Source organism: Falco naumanni, chromosome 10, assembly GCF_017639655.2.
Source record: "Falco naumanni isolate bFalNau1 chromosome 10, bFalNau1.pat, whole genome shotgun sequence".
NCBI lineage: Eukaryota > Metazoa > Chordata > Aves > Falconiformes > Falconidae > Falco > Falco naumanni.
The window spans coordinates 31,485,904-31,501,314 of NC_054063.1; the positions used below are offsets into that span (position 1 = coordinate 31,485,904).

Genomic DNA, 15,411 nt, shown 5'->3' on the forward strand with positions numbered 1-15,411 from the left:
TGTAAACATGTTTTTATTTAATGCCTTTCACTCATCACAAGGTACTTTTTCCCCACCCCCAACCCCCAAAACCAAGATGGCAGCATAAGGCACCGTGTAGACACATGCACAGTCCACATACCATCTATGTAAGATTTAAAAACACAGCTATAGTTCTTACCAACAGTACCATGTGTCCTTGTTATTAATGTACACAATATGATTCTCCCCAGAGTTTGTTCTGGAGAAATGAACTATTAATTTAGAATGATAAGACTTTCCCCACCCACCCCACCCCAAAAAGCCAGATTAAAAACACAGGTACAGAGCTTAATACCGGAGTAATGAGATTAGTTCATAAATTAAAAAAATACATAAAAAAACCCCCAACCCAACAGTTTCACTCTTGTTTTCAGAAGGTCCCGTGTGATGTACTGTGCAGAGGCTCCTTACTATGTCCTCTTCCCCCTTCAAAAGCAAGAAAACTGACAAGTAGACCCAAGGCTTCTTGTGTTTGTCACTGACGGCAAACAGGCAGTTACAGCTCTACGCATCCGGCTTAACCATGTAACTGCAGGATCCCCAGCGAGTTATCTGAAGGCTTTTCCTCTGTCCAAAGGAAGAAGGACTTGATACAATGTTCTTTGGCTGCAAGTTCTTAAAGGCTTCCACTGAAAGGGTTCTCCTTCAAAAAAAAGAAAAACTGCAGTTGCTGTGGGATTTTTTTACTAAGAAAATGTTGAGGAATAGGTGGAATCGATGTAATAGTTTGAGTGAAGCCCTCACAGTGCTAAGATGTTGGGGTCTGCTACAAATATTCAAGTTCCAAGGCGTGCCGAAGAGCTTCCAGGTCAGCGTGACAAGAGATTCTCCAGAATGGCATGTTGTGCTAGAGTGAAACCAAGAGAGGGTATTTTTTGGTTTTTGTTTAATACTGAGATCAAAACAACTTTCTTAGTTTGTGCCCTCAGGAACAGAGCTTTGTACTTGGGCCACCAGCTTGTCACGGTGTCACAGGTAAGGAGGCTCATCTTAGAGAGGAAGGAAGGGAGTGGGAAGTGTCTATTTGCTGGAATGTTTCTCCTCTGCAGAGAGGAAGACAGATCCTCCACAATTTAGGAGTGTCCTGCTTCAGGGATAATGGAGGATGTAGGCTGGCTTTCTGAATGTACTAGCTATTAAACTTCACTCTCCTGTTGGTTTTTTTTTTCATGGATCAATTAGGACCGTTTCTAGAACTGCAGTATTTTTAGAAACAATTTTAGGCAAACATCACTAGTGAAAGCTGTTGTCGGTGCTACACAGTCAAGCAAACGATATAAAAGGAGGTTATTAAAAATTATAAAAATGTAAATGAAAGAATGAAATACCACATAGTGTCAAAATGCTTTCTAACAATCCCAAGTTAACTGGAACAGCAGGTCATGCTTTATTTTCTGTAAATGTTGGAACTGGTATCACTGCTCAGATCCATTATTCATTTAGCTTAACACTACTGCCTCAGAAAGGTGCGAGAGGTTTATAAAACAGCCTGTCCCCGAAAAACTTTCGTAATTCCTGTTTTTGAGGGATTACTTTAGATTCTTTCTCCTGCTTCCCTGTTTTAAAATTTATATTTACTATGATAAATTTGAAGACACATGTACAAATGTCCAAATTTGAACCAGCAAGTTCCACTTGAAATCTTGGCATCTGAACAAAATCTAGAAAAGTCAAGTACCTGTGACCTGCTGTATATTCTTTATAATATTCTGATTAATCTCTTGAAAATTGTGAATATACTGTAGGAAAACAAGACTTGCATCTGGAAGGGGACAAAGCATCGACTTTTTCAAGCGCTGTGAAACAAGTGTAGTTCAACTACCCAGGGGACCTGAGATGGAAACCAATCTGGCAAGGTACAAACAGTGCTCTGAACATAGTTCTGTGATCACTAGCAGTAGCTATGAGACCTGTGGTTGCATGCAAAGAGATAACCTAAAAATAATGGTAACTTGCTTTTAGATGTTAAATACGATTTTTCTTGGTATGTTCTGGTGAGCCTGGGGTTTGAGCTGGATTTGTTTCTTCTCCAAAACAGTTAAAGCAGTTTTATTTTAGATAAAAGGGCACAGCTCATGCCTGCACTTAGATTTTGTAACAACATTTGTGATTGCGATTTTCTTAGCTTCCTCCCAAAATACTGGCCTCTGTACAGTAACAAACATAGGAAGCCTTAACTGACAGAGCTTACTCCCCCTTCTAGCATAGGAATAACATTTCTGAGTATTTTATCACTGTAAAGAATTCAACCGGATAAATAGCTTAGACAAAACTTTACATAAGGCGTAATTCCTAGAGAGATGATTCTAATGAAGGGAGATGTTCCTTTTCCAAGTGTGTAAGAAAACCCTCCAGTGGATCCACATGTTTAGTTTACAGAGTGTCTATTTACACTCTTCTACTGTTTAAATACAGCTCAAGCTTCCCTCTGGTATGTATGTCACCTACCAGTAAACAAATGTTTCCTTCAAGCTATTTATCAGTGTGTGTAGAGACAGCAAGCAAACACAGACATCTGAAGTGACTGGAACTCACTGCTCTGCAATTTCACTTTAAGGGGAAAAGTTATTTCCTTATCCTTCCCCCTCCCCTAGTTGTTATTAAACCCCTTCCATTAAATTATCTATTTTTCTTTCTTAAATGAGAACAAGACCTGGCCTCTCAGCTACTCCTGTTGTTCAGCATGTACAGATCTATCACTCAGCAGACAGGTGAATAAAAATGACCCACTAAAATGGAGATATTATCAGTGCTGTCGGCAAAACAGTGAAAGGCTCTCTGCCTGCCCCTCCCTGCCCCCCCCTTTTTTTATATAACTCAGGTGTGTAGAAGCCTTGACTAATGATTGTCATCAATCAAAGGAGGTGACATCCAAGCAAAGAATGTGCTCTGCTAATGGGAGAGCTGCTTAGGCCAGGAGACACAAGTAAGAGGGCTCTTGAAATCCTGGCATAGAAGACTGTTGAACCTTTCCACTTCTTCATACAGCCAGAGAGCCCTTGCAGCCTTTGATGCAGTTCATGTTCACTGACCCACTACCTTTGAAGTATGGCACTGGGCTGTCAAAAGCAGCAGGCTATTACCACTTCATTCCCAGCCATGCATTTTGGACTCCTCTCTGACAACTCCTTAACCCTTCACAAACCAGAGAGCCAGCGGCAGCTTCAGCTAGTTTTCCAAGGTGGGTGCTGGTATTGTTGCTTCCATTGGCCAGGGGAAATACACTATAAAAGAAGAGTTTCTTCTGCTTTGAAGTTGACCTGAGATACAATTCTGGGGATAGAACATTTGCCCATCATCTTATTTGCCGGCATCCCTTTGTTCCTGGGTTTGTGCACCTAATGAGTTCAAATGTGCTTGGAAAGTCTTTGCAGGATCTTCAGTCAGAGAGCGCTACCAGGTCCTCCAGCACAAGTTTCAGCTGTATAGCTGAGTTCCTGTGATGCAGTATTTTTTACATCACCTGAGCTACACCAGTCATCTGTGTACCTACTAAAAATTCACCAGTTTGCTGAAGATGGGACTCATGCAGCCCGTTCCTCAGCTCAATTCATGTGCAATGCTCCTGAAGCAAATGCAGCTCAATCACATCAGGAACACAAGACTCAGGATGCACAAACACATCTTGCAAATAACGCTTTTTGTATTCCTGCAATTGTATTCCTGTCCCTGTAAAGTCAAAAGAAATGGAGACTCCAGGCAGGTATCTGTTATGAAGTTTAGGAAGTGAAAACTTTGGCTGTTCAATTTTCATGTTGTACAATTCAGTTGATGTACCTGACTGCTTTTCTTCAGGTCTTTGGCTGTTGCTCTCCATGTTTCTATCGCTCCTACACTGACATCCCATGTGTATGGCAGAAGGTATTCCCTGCTGTATCTCCAGCCACACAACCCTCAATCACTGTAAGCAGAACGTGAGCTTTGGTGTTCACAGATTTTGCTTTTACCTCTTCCCAGGTCTGGGGTTGCAGCTTCTCCCCTCTTACAGCCTACCCAAACCAAAGAAGCTTCAACTGGTCCCTAAAACTCCACTTCCCATTTCCCAGTGAGTGGACTGTGGATACTAATGACTGGAGGATTCAACTGGATGCACAGGTTAGTCCATGTAATTCTTTCTAAGACTACCTATATCAGCACGCCACACCTATGCAGTGAGCATGAAATATTACCGAGGGCTCGTTATTCCTGACCGTACTGCTTTCACGGTTTCTGTTCTACTTTGTATTCAGTGTGTCTTCCCTGTTTAATTTTGCTTGTGATATTAATCACATTGATCCATAAATCATTGATAATTGCAGCAACTCAGCACTGGTCGCTTTGGTATTCACTCTAATGATGTTACACCCTATGATCTCAGTAAGTCATAAATATAAATACATGTATGTGTATACATATCTCTCTGTATGTGTTTATATATATATATAATAAGTAATTCAAAACTACTTTCAATAATTTGGAATTTAAAAAAGCAACATGTGTAGAACAGAAACTCACCCTGCTTGCTCATCTGAGATCACACGCTAGAGTTTTCCTTTTCATGTGTTTAAAGCCATCTTTACTAAGCAGGAATGATTCCTGGAACATGTGACACAGCAACTACCTGAAAAATTGCACTAGCTGCCAAGGTGTGGGGGATCTACAGTACAAATTTTCTCACAAGGTTGTTGAGTATTTTGCATATTCAGAAATGAGACCAATTGTAAACTGTTTCATATGGAGTGAGCTTCATTACATGCTTAAGAAAGGGTCACTGAAATGCAAACTTGGAAGAATTCAGCACGGCATCCACAAACTGTACCTTTTTTGCTCCCTGTTCCTCTTCAACGCCATCTCCTATTACAATGTACACGGCCTTCCTTCCAAACCTTTGCATTATTCTTTCAAAACAGCTCTCTTTGCCTAAGCAACAGAAGAGAAGACACATTTTTTTCATCTGACACATGCAGCAGGTGGGACTAACATTCAGGTACTAGAACTGGAGTTGGGACCTAACTCAACTTGGTGCTACACTCATTTTCTTTTGAAATTAGAACCTAACTGAATCTTCATGTGAGACAGATTCTGTCGTGTCATGACCGTTACTAGCATTTTCTTTATCAGTCAAGAACTTCCAAGTGCTGCCCGTTTTCCACAAGCTTTGTGACTCTGATGCACTACCTGGACTGGCAGTTGTTAGACCGATGTGACACTCATTGTATTCAGTTTCAAGAGCCCTCTTCTGTTCATTCTGGTTGCAGTAAGGACAAGAAAATACAAACCTCAGAGGTTCAAACAGTTATACCAGAAAGAACATAAGACGCAAAAAGCCCCAAGCCAACCTTAGCAGTATTTATTACTCACACAGCTTCATAAAGCTCATTCAGCGCCCTTGACCCCTCTGCAAGAACAAGAGGATCCAAACAGTGTTTCTGTATGTCACAGGTCCAACCAGACTGTCTTCCTTCTAGGTGGGTGCAGCTGAATATCCCACATGCAGCAGATGCTCCATAGGGTGGGTATTTTTTAGGCTCACTCCCCCAGGGAGACACTTGGGAAAACTCTGATTTTTTTTTCTTATTTTTTTTTTTAATTTCCTCCAGTCTGTACTAGCTTAAGTGTGGGCAGTCATGGTGTGAATTAGAGATGTGTAAACATGGAGCTAAAAATAAAGCTCATACATTACTTGTTGCAATCAGGTTGGATGGATCTGCCCGACTTAGGGACAAAACTTCGGTCTGCTTTTGGTGAGGCCTAAGTTAGTTCATTCTTACCTGTTTTTGTTGCACTGTAAATATTTTCAATGGGAAAGACAGTGCCCAGTCCATAGAGAAGCACTTTAGCAAGAGCTGGTATAAGCTGAGTTGTGGTGACCAACACGTTCACACAGTTTGGCCTAGAAAACAAAAGTCAGTAGAAGTGGCAATTTGTGTTTCTCTTTTTTGTTTTAGAGTGAAAGATGATAGGAAGCTAACCTTTCTTGCAACTGGAAGTTCCCAAGCCACTGGAAGATTATGCAGCTAGTGGCAGATAATGGGAATACTGGTAATGTCTTTTTGATCAACTTAGTAGAATGAAAAAACCAAAACACACTGGTAGCAGTGACGCAGCTTAGTGCATGCATGCCAGGATCCATTTTGTGGGAATTTAAACAACATGTAGTAATGTCCATGCTGCGTTCTTTGAGCAAACATGTTCAGGAATAAAAGGGCCCTCTTCTACCTTTCCTGCTCTTTTGTAAAGCTGCTCACGTGAAATGTGTGCCACAGATAAGGTAGCTAAGGAAAGGCAAGAAAAAGGACTTCTTTTATTTTGCTCAGTTCACGTGGCAAACATGTGCAGGCTGGCCTCCCACAGGTTTGGCCAGCAAGGTCGCTATAAATGTGTCTCGATTTGTTTAGAGGGGGAAAAAAGGGGAAGCAAGGGAGATCCTGGATCAAGCCTGTAGCAATTCTTTAAGCTGTTCTTACCGAGAATGTATCAAATTCAGCGCCTTCAGAGCATGTGTGAGCCAGAGATCAGTCAGCGCTTCAAGTTCTGCTCTTAACTGCAGCCAGGTTTCCCTCTTAGGAGCGCCTATTAAACCTGTAAGCAGGGAAAGCATCTTTGCAGAAGCACAGAAAGGGAGTCTCATGGTTTGTAAGTAGAATGCCAAAGGGCTCCTGTCTGTGCTCTGAAACCTACCCCTCCCACCGCCCTCCTCTTGGTCCTGGCACGGGCTGCTTCCCTTTGCCCACTGCCATGTCACTCCAAGGCTCTGCCTTGAGATATGAGGCCCGACTGCAGGCCACTGCTATGCTACAGCAGCTCAGCTTCCCTGCTCTCCATCAGAACGGTGTCAGTCACCCGCAGAGGCTCATTAAAATACCTTTCTTGGGGTTAGCATAAAGCTTGCATGGCAAGTGAGCAAGACAAAAGAGTTGTGTATAGTGGGTAGCGGCCTGAGCTGAGAAACAGCTGAAGCCAGGATGGTTTTGTTTCTCCCGAAACGCTACGCAACTTTCCCAGTACATGTGAGTAGGCGGCTACTCCAACCAAAAAGCGGTTGTAGTGATACTCTTGAGTTCTGCTTCTTTCTCTTCCTAGTCAGAGACCTGGCACTGATGTTCTAAAAAAGAAGCAGAGCAGCCTATTGGAAGAGCTGTCTGGAATTAGCTGTGATGAAGGAACCCAGGGCATCCTAATATCTAGTGGTATTGTTCTGAGTGAGTTAAAAAACAAGTAGTTATATACAAGAATGTATACAAATATATACAAGAATGCCTTCAGACAGAGATCAGCCATGTGTTCTATGGCGAAAAAAAAAAAGCACATTTAGTTTTGAAACATTTGCTTGCTTACTGAACATTCTGGAAAACTGGAGAAGGTTGCTTTCCTGACAAAGAAATTACAAAAATGTTTAAAAAAACCCCCACACTTGGACTTGAGTCCTTCTCAAACCACTAAACCAAGTATTTTAGCATATCTCCTGCAAATCCTGTACAGAACCTTATTTGAGGATGACTGCTGAAACACTTGCTCAGCTCACTGTGAAGTATTCTTATCACAATGCTCTTTACAACTTCTCCATGGATGTCCCTAGCAGGGTCAGAAGTATTTGGGAAGATGTAAGACATACTTGTTGCCTGGCCATAGACCCTTACCTCCTACGTTATTTTTGTAGGTGTTGTACATCTCTTTCACCCGCCGGTAGCGGAATGCTAATTTCCTCATCCAATCAACTCCCCCATGAACACCCGAGCCCAGACACAGATTGGCACTGGCAGTTGAACTGTGAAAGCCATCCGCAGAGAAGTTGTATGTGCTGGGAAAGACAGAAGGGAAGAGGAGAGGTCAGTATAATTACAGTCTATACAGTACCAGCAGGGAGTGGAAACAACTGAAAAGAAACGCGGAGACAAGTGGCAGCACAGACATACACAGGACAGGCTGTACAGAACTGGAGTTCATGTCTAGCATGGTTACTAGCACAGATTATAAAAAATGTAAACACAATGCAGGTTACTTAGCACTCCCTGCCAGTTTTGAGGTTCTTGGGACTACTAAACATCTGACTGTCCTCAGGTCACTGAAATTCCTCACCTGCCTCTCATCCAGGCTGCTAAGATAACTGCAGAAATACTCAGATCCTAAAGGAGAAAATTCTGGTGTTACCTTTCTGACTGCTTGGCTATATTGCTAAACTGGCTCTGAACGCACATTAGATCAAGAAAAAAAATGAAGAAATTAACTAAAAGAGCCTTAATTACCTGCAACATGTAAAGTGGCTTTTGTTAAACTGAGTTAATATTTCAAAGCAACTCTAGAGTAATTACAACAACAAAATGGGGGCAAGTACAGTTCCACAAACATCTTAAACAGGCAGTTTCTCTGAAGAAAGCTCTACCAGGCATTTGTTCCTGTCTTCAGCCCTGCCCGATGTCCCTTCCTTTGTACCAGCACAAGCACTTCTTCAACGCTGAGGTGAATCAGATCAGGGAACTGTTCTAGTTAAAAGGTAATACAGTTGTTTTGTTTTGTTTTTTTTTTAAAAAGTTGCTTTTCAGCTGGATTAGTTCCCAGGTTTGGAGGAGGGGGCCAGGAAAAGAGGCAGTACCAGCTCATGTCATCTTAAAATGTTTGCCTGATGACAGCATCAGTGCAGGTTTCATGGTTCGAGCTGATCTCAGACTGAGCTGCAATGGAAGAGGGCAGGTGCAGCTCACGGGGCACAGTTGGCTGGATCAGGTCACAGACCCAGTGGATTTGGACAAACTTGGCTTGAACCAGAGCAAGAGAAGGGACAGAAAGGCTTAGCGACACGGACCTACCCTTCTCAGCTGCAGCTTAAAGTTAGCTCAGCTTATAGTGCCTCTCACACCTCACTGGGGGAGTAGCCAGTTCTTGTATATTCACATCTTGATTTACTGCACAGTAATTTTCCCTTCCAGAAAGCCCTGATGCTACTTTATTAGAGCATCCACATAGGAGTTTAACATGCTCAGCTTCGTTTCCCACACAGACGAGCCATGAGCAGCTGAAAAGTATTTCTCAAACAACTGAAACCATTTGGGCAGGGGCTCTTCACATCATTCAAGGTATGCTGTTAGCATACAATTTTTTTGTTCACTCACAGTGCACTGATTGAAATAAAACCCAAATTAATGTTTTAATCGATGCCTGAACAAGTATCCAGACTCCCCTGCTTACAGGCCACTGCAGCCAAGGATCTAAATATACACGTGCATTTCAGCGTATTGCAAAGCATAAAGTAGCATTCCAGTCAGAGCAAAAAAATCTTTCAAATGTTCTCTACAGAAGGAAAAGTCGTTTCCTAAAATACTTCACTTTTTTCTGTGCTGTTTCTGCACCAATTTCTCATAATAACCAGCCATAAAAACACAAATTATGAAGCTCTATATGACCTCTGCACATTTAACTCTTGTGCCGATTACCATGAGTCTGCAGGCAACACTTTGGGAAAGGTAGATGTAATTATACAGAAGCAGATTTTAAGTACGTGATAATCTAACTTACACAAATAATAATAATGTTTGGTGCAGCTTTAGCACGAGTTTCTACCAGTGACAAGGCTCTGGCATGGCAAGGTCCATAATACTCACTGCTGAGCCCATTCATTACAGATTAGGCAGGGGGAAACCTGGCCAAATCCTATCAGGAACTAGTGTAGTCTGACTGGGGTTCAACCTAATTTCAGATATACTTCCCAGAATGGTTCAAAGCTCAGTATGCTCAGGCCTTGACAGTAGACAAAGGCATATTAATGTGAGAAACGGGACTCTTGTGTTTGTGTGCTTAATAAATGCAGACAGCATGGAGCCAGGGAGGGGAGAGGGCGCATGGCTGAGAATGTTTTTTTACATCACTGGCCAGCCCCCTGATATTTTCAAACAGATGGGGACTACCTGACCTGCAGCTTCCAGCCCGGAGATCCCGTACCTTAGATCCTGACCATTATCATCTGATGATACATCATCTATGTGGATCTGGTCACAGTCCTGAGAAGTATGAAAAAAAAAATACAGCAATAAGTAAATGCTTTGGAAAAAAATCTGAAAGAGTGTAATGAAAAATTATTTTAAAGGTAATATTAAGGAGATAACATCTTATTTATTGCTAGTATTGTCTGGCATAGTCTAGCCAGTTAATTGTTAGTAGCAAGTATCACATAGCATTTGCACAAAATATGAATAGACAATGACTGTGTGGATGTGCATGCGTTTGAGAGGTCTGGGGGGGTGTGTGACAAAGCTGGTGTGTGAGAGAGATCTTGGGCACAGGCAGGGTGTGTGCAGGACAGATGTGTTATCTAAGGGCACAACAGCTCTTGAATAATACAGTAAGTGGAACTCCTTCTTATGCAGACAGGAGGGAGAGAAATGCTGGTTTAGACAGGAAAACTGTGGTTTTTAAACTCTGTATGCACGATAAGGCAGAGACTTGGCAGCCTCTACCCCTGTGAGAATACTGCTTTGAACAGGGGCAAGGCGAGAAGATCTGTCCCAAAGAAACTTCCAGAGAGCCTACCCTGCTGGTGTATTCCCAGTTTGTTCTGAGGGGGCTGAGCTTCCTTTGATGTGCAGGGAAGCCAGGCTGAAGCACTGAAGGCGGCACCCTTTCACAGCCCCAGCCACAGACAGAGTTAAGGAATAATGTGTGTCAAAAATGAGGAAATCTATGCACAGGAAATTTAACCAGAATATATACTTGGAGCTCAGCCTGCATGAAGTGTGTACTCCAGATCTTATCTTCCAAAATTCTTCATTGTTTGAATGGTGGAGGCCCTGCCTCAAAAATTTGAGAAATGTTATTTCTTTGGTTTCTTTCCTAGCCTTAGCATTAAGATTGGAAAGAGAAAAATTAGAAAGAGAAAAATTAGGAAGCTTCTCCCACTGCTTAAATCTTTTTCCGTGACCCTTGCAGGTGAGGACAAAACAGAAAGACTTCAAGCTGATGAACACTACTAGTTTTTGTCCTGGCTGACTTTTCAACAGAGGTAAAAGCACTTGGTACAACAGGGCTCCGAGGTCAGAACAACTGCAGGTAACCAGGGTACAGTTATTCTTCACCACTTCAGTACTCTGTAAACCACAGAATTTGTCTTATCCTCCTTACGCAATTGTGAGTTTTATGAATTAATTTAAACTAGCCCCTTTAAAAAAAAAATATCCCCAAACAAGTAACCAAATTTGCTATCAATGGCAAAATGTCACAGATAGCTCTTGTCCATAATCATGAGACTTTCTGCAGCAATTATTTCAGGTAATTCTTCAAAAGACTTGTTCTCCTCTCATCAGTCCTCTTAGCAATTTATCACTGGGGTGGTATATTTCTGCATATAATTGGAGCCAAGTGGCTGAACAGCAGATCTCTGCTGGCATGTCTCTCTCTCCACCTTCATCATTTTTAAGCCCCCCTCCCAATAGCTGTTCTGAGCCATACAGGGATAACATTGATGCAGCCTGCTCCACTTCAAGTTGCATGATGCAGGGTATGAAGTTAGGGGAAAGGTATTTGCGGAGGGATCTGTTTTTCTCATTTGTGAATGAATTGTTCTGTACACTGAAGTGTGACAACAGTAGCTATCACATTTCTAACTTAATAAAATACCATGACACTTGGTGAGACGCTACCTCATAGTCTGCTGGCTGAGCCTATCATGTTACTGGGTGAAACACAGGGAAGCTGGTTAAAGAAGAATGTGGACCATGTTTTACTGCTTGGTTACGAGACTAATTTTTCATTCTTGCAGAATTTCCTTGAAATCTTAGTGAGCAGGGAATCAAGGCAGGATATCTGGGCTGCTGAGAAGGCGGCCCAGATGCCCAGATTGTTCAAATGAAAGTCTGCGATGGGGACATTTCCCAGTTTTCACATCTGCTAACTTTTAAAAATGATACTCTAGGATTTCAGAGGTATATGATGTGTGGCAGGTACAGCCTGTAACTGAGTCAGGCATGTAAGACTCTCAGCAAACCCTCACAACTCTGGGAACTGAACTGTTTTTACTGTTGTGATATCTCTAGGTCAGTCTGTGCTACACCGCATGCCTCCAGGTGGGACCAGACCCTTGTACCCACAGGTAAAGGAGCCCGAGCTACAGCAGTTTTGAAATGGTACTGCACGCTTGGAGAAAGCCTCTGCTGCCTCCTTGTGAAATACAAGCTGTTCCTGAGGACACATGGAGAAGCTCCTGCTATTACTCACGCTCCCTCTGAATACTCTCAAGGTATGTCTTGGGCACATCAAATGCATAGGTTGTCTATTAGTGTATCAGGACTGTGTTAAGAGATTTTTAAACATTTTGTGGATTCACTGATCAGTCAAGCCTGCATCCCTCATTAGGTGGGGGGTTAACAGTTCCCAGAACACAAAACCTCCAGGGATAGCTCTGGAAGACTCTAAACTTGTGAACACACTAATCCCCTTGTTTGTTAATTCCTCATCTCCTTGTCAGTCCTCCTGTCCTTAATACCTGTTGTCCAGAATGCAGTATCTCCAGAGGGACTGGAGATGCACTGCACTGTGAACAAAAGGCATTTGGAAGAAAAAGCAGAACCCTGGCAAGCCCACAGTTCATTATTTTAGCTTCACTGTGATTTGTAACCTTGGCTAACTTCTTTTCTCTCCGATTTCCCAAAAGGGGAACTGAGAGTGAGAATACCTCCTTTCAAGTGAATATTTGCTGGTATATTCTGCCATGTGATTAGAGCCCTTTGTACACAACACCTTGTATAGCCTACGCTTGCAGACTGTAGGAATTTAATCTGCCTGGACTGTTGCAACTGCAAAATGAGATGATGTGGTCAACAGGCATGGGCTACCATGAGCGGATGAATTAGTGTGGCAAAACCACACGTGTATGATTTCATTGTGGGGCTCAAAAAACACAAGCTCTGCTTGCCTGGGTTATGCTGCCAACAGCCTCCAGAATGGGGCAATGCTTGTGGCTTGTGTTGCTGCACGCCCTGGAAGTGCCCCACACTGGCTCCCGTGTCAAAGTTTGGTGCCTTGATTCTTTGCTACAGGGCAGGTACATCACTAAGCCATGCTTCAGCAAGCATCGACCTGCCTCCAGCCCTGAATCAGCTGGGAAAAAAGTCTAGCTTCTAAGTCACGTAAGTTAAGAGTTAATTGACTGACAGAGAATCCCTAGAACGCCCTTCTGTAAAAAGACTGGACACGTGTGGTACGAGTCAGGTCTATGGAGTGTAATCTATGGCTTCCCATCACTCACCTGCCCTGGGGACCAGTGATCAGCCTCCTTCCACACAACTAGCCTGAGGTTTGGGGTGAATCGAATGGGAAACTGGCTGCAGCAGTTACAAGAACTGAGGCTGCAGCACTAAGAGAGAATGGATTGAAGAAGGTTATCTGAATGGATCTGCTGGTTCACCTTTTCACAGGTTCAAGATTCCCACTCCCAAGTAGAGTAGGAAAAATACAGCCAGAAACAGTTGCCTGAATCCCTTTTGGGTAAACCCTGAAAACAGATAAAGTCCTGACTAACAACAGAGTCTCAGAATCATTTTTTCATAGAAAAAAGGGACCATTCCTGTTCAGGCTCTTCATTCAGACTCTGAAGCCAGTTTTTTGCTATGATGTGAAATCGTATCTTCACCAGAGTAAGGAGGATCAGAAAAATGCTACTAAGGGCTGTGCAAATCTTGCCGTGGACAAATGTTTCATCCTCATGAGGCACTTTCTGGGAATGCTTCAAAAGGACTTTACACTCTGGCAGCATCTTCTGCTCTGCACAGCACTGAAAACTGCAGCCAGAAAAACAAACCATTCCCCTGTACTAAAACAAAGTAATAACTGATTTCCTTGCCCAGCCTGCCTCTCTGGGGAGGATGGGTGACATTTCCTCCACTTCTCCCCCTGCTTCCACCGTCAGGACAGAGGCTAGCCATGTTCTGGTTGGTTCAGTCTGCTGGGCCTCCCAAAATGCCTGAACGTGGTTATGGATTTGTGCCAAAGAAAAGTTTTACTATGTTTAGTATTATCTAGTAAGCATACTCTTGCTTTGAATTTGAATGGGGCAACTGTCCTACTGCTTTCTCAGCTACAGCTTCTTTCACTCTGCCCCAACACAGAAGACAGACAGCAAGTTTCAGCCCTGTGCGGTTTTAGCTTATTTTGTCTTGTACAGGCCAGTGTTACACCACATGATGGTGCTAATGTATCTGGTAATGTTTGTGGGTCTAGAACTGAATCAGCTTCTGTGCTTGTTTTTTACCAACTTCTTTTTTCTTTTTTAAGGATACCATTCACTGCATTTTTTTTTAAGCCTAGCACTTGGTGATGCATGATCCTTAAATATTGCTCTGTGAATACTCAAACCTGACTTTTATTTATCATCCCAAATGAAGGAGCAAGTTCTTTCAAGCTGAAATGGCTTTTTTTTTTTGAAAGTTAAATTTTGTAAAGAACCATTTACTTCTCTTGAATTCTCTCTCATTTTTTTTCATTGAAAAGCCTCAGCTAAAATCAAACCACATTGCTTTGGTTTTGGTTTGAAAAATACATTGGTTTGTTTCACTTATCAAGCATGTCTGAAAAGGGAAAACAGAAAATTTTCAGTAGAAAATGCTCATCTCTTTCCAGCTGAGCCATGCATCATCATTTAGAATGCTTAATATTTTTATGTCATTGCGGGACCTAAGATAAAATGGTTTCACAAAGCTATCTCTTTTATGCTCTGGCTTGCTGGAACACTACTTGTTTTCAAAAGTTTTAAACATTTTTCATGGTTCTGAGTCATCCAGGTCCAGCAGCAAGTTGTTTCCACCTTTAGGTGCCTATGTCCTTTACACCCTCTGACAAGTCCATTACAGCTATACTGACTCACGCACTCAGCTGCCAACTTTGAGTTCCCTGACGTTTTAGAAAAGCAGGTAAGCTGACAAGAATAGCCTAGGAAATCAGCAAAAATTGCTTCTCTTTTCTCATGCAGCAATAAATAACACTAGTAACATAAATGCTTTATTATCTTTGTAGCCCAAACTACTTAAGAGAAAACCTCCCTTAATATTTTGCTGAACAGATGTGTCCTGTAGCACCTGGCTCTCTTCCTGTATTAGAGATGAAGCTCAGGTATTTTGCAGAAGGTTTTGATTTCTATTTGGAGACACAGTGCTAAACTTTAGCTCTTCACTGGACTAGTTCTTACTCAGTTACTTAGTCCTCCTGGAATGAGAGTCCCATGTCTTGAGGGATTTTTGTTTAGCTTTTGCTTCCTTAATGTCTAGAAACCACAAAAGAAACACAACGTACTAACTTTTTATAATGAAAACCTTTGTTCTACTGTAGTGGCTGAAGAAGAATTTGAGAGGCCGTGTGAGACAAAACTGACCTAAGGACTCTGCTTCTCGCAGCCAAAGCGGTTACTGACAGATAAATGTGCAGAATTTG

The 15,411-nt window shown here is 42.3% G+C and overlaps 1 protein-coding gene across 7 annotated transcripts in view; it reads right to left on the reverse strand.

The window, feature by feature from the left end:
* EYA2 (EYA transcriptional coactivator and phosphatase 2) overlaps positions 1-15,411 on the reverse strand; it is a 101,189-nt gene continuing 85,778 nt past the window's right edge. For 6 of the 7 annotated variants that reach the window (XM_040609078.1, XM_040609081.1, XM_040609074.1 and 3 more), the window contains 6 exons: positions 9,937-9,995; positions 7,641-7,801; positions 6,468-6,582; positions 5,772-5,893; positions 4,820-4,920; positions 1-868 (listed from right to left, as the gene is read on the reverse strand). In XM_040609078.1, the coding sequence (XP_040465012.1) occupies positions 788-868; positions 4,820-4,920; positions 5,772-5,893; positions 6,468-6,582; positions 7,641-7,801; positions 9,937-9,995 (639 nt within the window). In that variant the 3' untranslated portion in view covers positions 1-787. The remainder of the gene's footprint in view (positions 869-4,819; positions 4,921-5,771; positions 5,894-6,467; positions 6,583-7,640; positions 7,802-9,936; positions 9,996-15,411) is intronic. The other variant, XM_040609076.1, reaches the window with a different exon arrangement.